At 53.1% G+C, this 6,894-nt stretch overlaps 1 protein-coding gene across 2 annotated transcripts; it reads left to right on the plus strand.

Annotated features, from left to right (window-relative positions):
- The first annotated feature begins 355 nt into the window (after positions 1-355).
- Positions 356-5,870, plus strand: LOC123139419 (GATA transcription factor 8). 2 transcript variants are annotated; one of them, XM_044559227.1, is made up of 3 exons: positions 356-1,051; positions 2,750-3,139; positions 4,107-5,734. In XM_044559227.1, the coding sequence occupies exons 2-3, from the start codon at positions 2,807-2,809 to the stop codon at positions 5,007-5,009; spliced, it is 1,236 nt and encodes a 411-aa protein (XP_044415162.1). In that variant the 5' UTR covers positions 356-1,051; positions 2,750-2,806; the 3' UTR covers positions 5,010-5,734. The 2 variants fall into 2 exon arrangements, with proteins under 2 accessions (XP_044415162.1, XP_044415163.1); XM_044559228.1 differs by lacking the exon at positions 356-1,051 and adding an exon at positions 1,082-2,574 and having other exon boundaries at positions 4,107-5,870.
- The last annotated feature ends 1,024 nt before the right edge of the window (positions 5,871-6,894 follow it).

The following is a 6,894-nucleotide window of genomic DNA, read 5'->3' on the forward strand; positions in this document are numbered from 1 at the left end:
TACCCGGTCGTCCTGTATCCCGCACGCAGTAAAAACACCAGCTGCACTGCAGGCTGGGTCTCCGGCGGGCCGGGCTAGCTGTTCGCACGAGCCTGGCCCGTCCGTCGTCGTGTTCGTCCAGCTCGGCGCACGCATATACCCTACCACCATGGCACTACTACGACGACGTCCCTTTCGTCTTCCTCCATCCCCGGCCGTGTGTGCGCGCGTGGGGTGTGCCGATAAGTCAGCCGTGTCGTGTGCAAGTGAATCGGGCGACGTAGTGGATCTCCACTCTCTTCCTGCCTGCCCTCCAACGTTTCAAAACCCTACAACTGCAACCGCAAACCCCCCACAGACGGAGACCCCAAAACACCTTCTTTTTCTGCCGCTCAGACGATCTGGCGTCAAAGGAGCTGCTGCTGGGTTTAGTTTACCTTCCACCCGTCACGTTCTCCACCAATAACTTAATCCCCTCCGCACCCCGCTCCAGCCTGCCTGCTCTCTACTAGGAGTAGTATAATATACTCCTCTCTCTCTCTCTCTTCATGTGCTAGCTTTCATCCTCTTCTTCTTCCTCGGTTCAACTCACACAGAGAGAGAGAAGGAGAGAGGGAGGGGGGTTCGAATTGAATTGAATCCCACCGACCAGGCCAGTGCAGAGCACGCACCTCCCCCTCACTCCCCCCCTTTCCATTTACCTCCACCTATATAGCTCCCCGTATTTCCACCCCGCCCTCCTCTCTCTTAGCAGTACGGTGCGGTGCGGTACGGTGCCTCTCCATATAATTTCAGCTGGCGCAAATAAGGCAGCAGCAGCTTTCTCCTACCTCTCCCTCGGACTACACCCAAAGCTACCACAGCCATGCTCATGCAGGAGGAGAACTAGGATAGCTAGCTAGACTTAGTCCCTTGTTTACACATATAGCTAGCAGCCAGCTTCTTCTTGATCAGCACCAGCAGCAGATAGGTCGAGAGGAGTTCTTTCTTTCTTCAGTTTTCATACCAAAGCAAGCCCACCGGAAAGGAGGAAGGAAGATCGATCGGTTGGAGGAAACAGAGGAGTTTACAGGTGAGTCAATCAATCGCCGACGGCGGTGCATATATTCCCCTTCCCGTTCCAGTTTGTGTGTGCAAACCAGTCGTTTCTTCTCACTCAAAATGATGGGGAAAAGGGTAAAAAATGAAGAAGATGCTATCAGAAGAATTCAAATTCAAATTCAGAAGCCTTCATGCTTTCGTCCTTGGGACCGTTTTTGCGTTTGAAATTGCCATTTGTGGCACCACCCTGCCTGGCGCGCGGCCATGTGCCGCGCAGCCAGCCGTATTCATATTCGATCATTCCGTGTTTCTGACACACACCAGCTCATTCATCTTCTTTCCGGGAAAGAAGAAAGGACGAATGACAAGCGGAAAAATCGCACCACTTCCGGATTTTTTCAAAAATTGCAACAAGTTTGGACTTCTTCCTTGTACAAGCCAGAAGGTCCCCAGTCCATTTTTGGGGCTCATTTGTTGTTTTTTTCAAAAATTGAAAGTTCCCAGCCCATTTGGTCAAGTTGTTCGTCTCAATGATAGAAGGGGAAATTTCCTTCCGGCCGACGACGTCACGGCGGCTGGGCTACTGTGCCCTGATATGGATAGAAATTGAATGGGCGAACGAACGGATGGGATGCCCTGCCACGGTATTCCCCCTCCATTGTGCCCCGGCCCAGCCTTTTTTGTTTTTTTCTACTTTCGCCCCTCCTCCAGCCTGGATTCCCCCTCTGGAAGGAAACCCAGGGCATCCAAGGGTAAAAAAAATATGCAAATTCAAATTCGATGTGAAAACGAACGAAAATAGTAAAAAAAAAACGCGTGGGGCAGTGAAAACGCAGAGCCGGGAGATTCCTTGCGCTTCGCCCGGCGAGATTCCCTTTGTTTGATCCGTACGGTGAACGCGATCGGATCGGGCAAATGGAAGCGAATTCCTCGGTGTTTCCACCGGGATGGCGGGGCGTTAATTATAATTAGCCGCTTTACCGAGGGGGCCAGGGCGGCTTCCGATTGACGCGTCCTCTGCTCCCACATGGCACGCCAGTGACGCGTCCCGCCCAATGGCCTGCCGCCACGTCAGCGGGCCCCGTCACTCCTATAATTGACAAATTCCTTGTGCTGGCCGCGTTTGACTTTTACCAACCCGGACCAAACATGAAACAACCGCCCCCTTGATTTTTTCTCGCCATCTTTTTTTCGTTGTATGTACGTACGCCACCTGTATGGGCGCCTTTGCTTCGGAATAAAGAAAAAGAAAAATGGAGAACCCGCGCGTCACATGCGCGTCTCACATGGGGCGCGGGGCGGGCCCGGCCCATCATGCACCGCATACACACGCGGGCCCCACGCTCGCTGCCGTCACTTTGAAAAAGGAGCCTCGTTCCGTTCACAGAAGATATATATCCTTCGGCCGGACCCGTTTGTTTACAAATATGTTTGTTTGTTTTACAGCTCAGAGGAGGAGATCGCGTTCTGGTAGTATTACAGATAGATATAGATAGATAGGCCCGATTAGCGTCGCGTCCGTTTGCGGGACGAAAATTGATATCGTGATATTAGGTGTGTAATCCGCCTTTGTCTTAATTTGGTGCCATGTATTGTATTGCCCGCGGCTGCTGCTTTACCTTTGGATGCCGATTAATGCGTGCATATCCAAATTTACGATCTTCCTCCCCTGGCATTAATCCCGGCCGTGTATTTATACTTGCCTCTCCCGATTGTGCTTTGGTCGCAGAGTAACGCAGGAAGGAAGTCAGAGGTTGAGGAGATTGGGATTGAGATTGAGGAGGCGATGGCGAGCGGGCGGTTCATGGAGGAGATGATGAGGGAGCACGAGCAGAGCCTGCTGGAGGCGACGTGCGGCGGCCTGTTCGACCACATCGAGGACCTGCTCGACTTCCCCAAGGAGGACTCGGCGGCGGACGTGCTGCTCCTCGACGCGCCGGTGCCTGACAGCCCCCTCGCCGCGCGCGTCCTCGCCGGCGGCGCGCCCCCGCCGGCGCCGACCTCGCTGGAGCAGCAGCAGCAGCAGGCGGCGTCGCTCTTGGTGCCCCCGCCGCCGTTGCCCGCCGGGGACCACTCCGCGGCCTTCCTCGGCGCCCTCGGAGACACCCACATTGGCACGGTGAGTAATTGTTTTTTTCCTCGTTCCGTTTGTTCAGTTCGTCGGCGGCGTGCGTGCCAGCGCGGGCACGGTTGGTTGGGTGGTTGCCGACTCCCGCGTACGGCCGATTTTAAGGAGGAGCGGATACGTGCCTGCCTGCCTGCCTGACCTAGCCGACGAACCGCCCCTGTCGGTCGCGCACGGCAGTTTCGAAAAAATCAATCTCATCATTTTTTTTTTCTCTTACCCCTGCCTGCCTCCAGAGGGTTCGAAATTCAAAAGTTCGAATCAGCTGGGCGGCAATCACGCGGCGCACACCGCCAAAAAAAAAAAGAACAGCACGCACCGCACGGCGCACACCGCACACCGCCATTAGTGGTCACATGGAAGGGGGCGGAGGTGACTCTGACTCCACACGGCTGCCGTGTTGTCCGGGCGCGAGGAGCGGGGGGGAACGGACAATCAAGCGAACCGACGGCCGGCGCACTGCACCGCACCGCACCGGCGTGAATGGCCGGGGTGGTTCGGTCATGGGCGGGCGCACGCCGTGGAGGTGGAGGTGTCGGTGGCATGAGGGGAGGCCGTGACCAAAGTTACTCCATACTCCATAGATTTTCTTTTCTATTTACCGGTGGGGGGATGGGGGTGCGGGGGCCCGGTCATGTTACGTACCGGGGGCCCATCGCTTTCGGTAGTTAGCTAGCCCAACAACAACTGAGCAACTACTCCATCCAGTGAGCAGTACCGCCAGTCCAGTCCTACCAGTAGCCCGCCAGCCCACCTTTTTCTCCCCTCCCCTTTACGCAACAGCAAATTAAACCCATCACCGTGGGCCAGCCCGGCCCGGACGTACCGACGCGAATGGACCGCAGTGTCGACGTTTGCTTTACTGATTGAACAGTAGTCTATTCGAATGGGAAGAAAAAAAAGTAATGGCGTCGCAGTGGCCTGGGAGTGTGCGTGTTTCTGACATGCTTTTTGTTTGCAGTGCGACGAGCTTGACATGGACATGGCGCAGCTCGAATGGCTGTCAGGGCTGTTCGACGACACCTCCATCCCGCACGAGCCGGCCTTCGCCTGCGCCGCGCCCATCATCAGGGCCTCCGCGCTCTCGGCCAACGCCGGCGTCGTGCTGCCCGACAAGATGGAGGACGCGCTCTTCCGCAGCTCCAGCCCCACCTCCGTCCTCGAGGACGGCGGCGCCAACAATGCCAACATGAACATGAACAACAACAGCGGGGGCTCCTCGGCGTCGTCGACGTCCTCATCGGCGTCCTCCTCCTCGGAGTCCTTCTCCGGGAGCGGCCGCCCGTGGTCCGTGCCGCTGTCGCCGCGCCCGGAGCCGCCGGTGCTCGTCATCCCGGCGCGCGCGCGCAGCAAGCGGTCCCGCGCCTCCGCGTTCCCCGCTGCCATCCGCGCCGCCGTGCCCGCGCCCGAGGCCACCATCCTGGTGCCGACGCCCATGTTCTCCTCCACCTCCTCCTACTCGGAGGAGCCCGAGTGCATTGCCGAGTCCAACTCGCAGCCCAAGAAGAAGAAGAAGGCCAAGAGGCCGACCCCTCCGGTCACCTCGGACGCCGAGGGCGACGCCGACTACGAGGAAGGCAGCGGCGGCGCCGCGCTCGCGCCCGGCGAGGTGCGGAGGTGCACGCATTGCCAGATCGACAAGACGCCGCAGTGGCGCGCGGGGCCGCTGGGGCCCAAGACGCTCTGCAACGCCTGCGGCGTGCGCTACAAGTCCGGCCGCCTCTTCCCGGAGTACCGCCCGGCGGCCAGCCCCACCTTCGTGCCAGCCATCCATTCCAACTCCCACAAGAAGGTGGTGGAGATGCGCCAGAAGGTTGAACCCAAGGGCGACGACCTGCTGCAGTTCATCCGCCGCCGGGATTGAGCCTGCTCCCGCGCCGCCGGCATCGCTCGCCGGACGGTCGGTCGGTCTCGTCCCCCTTAGCTATTATATATGTATACATGCTAGTATGTATGCATTGCATGCTTGCTTCCAGCTAGTCAGTCAGTCATCGTCGTCCGTCGTCATGCATCCACCCACCACCATCATCGCCATGCATCGGTTTCAGTCAGCATCCATCCATCCATGAAATCGCCGGGCATCCTGGCCGGCGTTAGTTGAATAGGGCTTTTCTTTTGGGTTTACTCCACCTCTTTTTCTTTGTCTATTACTTAATTGGTTCCCCCTAAGAAGATTTTTTGTTTGTATAGAGGAGGGTGAGTGAGGAGGGCAGGAGAAATAGATCCATGGATCAATCACAGAGTCAGTGGTTGTTGCATTGCAGTTGCTTGCAAATTAGGAGGTACTAGGTGAGAAGGAGAGCTAAACCAGCAGAGCAGCAGCAGCAGAGGCAGAGGCAGCTAGGCAGTCAATTAGGAAAGTTGGTGTGTGCTCTCAAGCAAGAGTGTTGAAGTGAAGGATCAGATTTGTTGGTTTGCTAAGTTAGAGAAAACTTTGTGTCAAGTAGTAGCCATCAGGAGGTTGAAGTAGGGGGATCACCAATCATAGTCAGCAGTTTATATTGGAGCTTGGTGTACTCAACTCTGAATATTCTTTTTGCAGTTCATCTATGTTTAGGGATTTATAAGTGGTGTCTTTCTTGTGTTTTATACTAGTAGTGTTACCTTTCTTTTTACTAGTAGCCATTAGTTAAGATTCCTTTTTTTAGTCATCGTGCCTTGTTGCCTCTATGCAAGTTGTGATCATCCAAGCAGAGGAATTATAATCCTTCAGCTCTTCTCCCCCTGTTTCTCCTGTGAACTAACTGCCTCTATGCAACTTGTGATCACCCAATCCCCTTGAGCACTGCTACTGATAGTGACAATTATAAATGCTAATGCGCCGCAAACATCATCAGTACTATAATAAAACAGCAAGACACACATAATGCATAGTACTTATGATGTGTAAGGGGACAGAGCACATGGTCAAATTCAAGGTCCTGGTCCTGGAGCACACTCATCTGTGGCCTGTCCATTCATATAATAAATTGATGATTGATGGCAATGAACATTCCCATGTCTACCCCAGATGGACAGATGCTCAATTGGATTGGATTACCTTGACCATGTGCTCTGCTAGTGCTACAACTCATCAAAGAGAGTGGGTCACATCTTTCCAGCCACCAATCCAAGCCATATTAAGAGATTCACACCCAGTCGTCGCCTCTACATGCTCCAATCAACACAATTTCATATGAAGGACAGAAGTTCATGAGAGCACAGGATGGGTAAATTCCTATTAAGATATTGGGGTAAGAATGGGCTTTCAGATTTTTCCAAAGGAAAAAAAATGGGCTTTCAAATTAATGAAGTTATTTGGTCTTGGTTAACAGAGAGTACCTACATGCCCGCTAGGGAGCTCCTATTCATCGCCGTTAAGGAAGGAGTAGCCTCGTGAATTTTTATTTCTTTATTCCGAGAACTGTTTTTTTCTTAGATTTTATAGAAACAAAAGGGCAGTAAAATAAAGACTATTCATAAAATAAAATAAAAGGTCCTCTACCTCTATAAAATATTCATGTTTAGTAAAAAAATAATGTTAAAGAAAATTACGTATTTTTAATACTTCTTGAGTTAGAAAAGAGTTCATGCCCGATATATGTTCATACACTTCTATAAAACAATTAGCATATTTTCCCCCAACCACCAAAAAGAGAAAATAATAAAAACAAAATAATATTTAAGGAAAAGGTTAGGAAAAAATGAAAGAAAAAATGAAAAATAAAACGGAGAGAAAAACAATAGGGAAAAACTAAAAAAAAGAATAG

The sequence above is a fragment of the Triticum aestivum genome, chromosome 6B, assembly GCF_018294505.1.
Source record: "Triticum aestivum cultivar Chinese Spring chromosome 6B, IWGSC CS RefSeq v2.1, whole genome shotgun sequence".
Lineage (NCBI taxonomy): Eukaryota > Viridiplantae > Streptophyta > Magnoliopsida > Poales > Poaceae > Triticum > Triticum aestivum.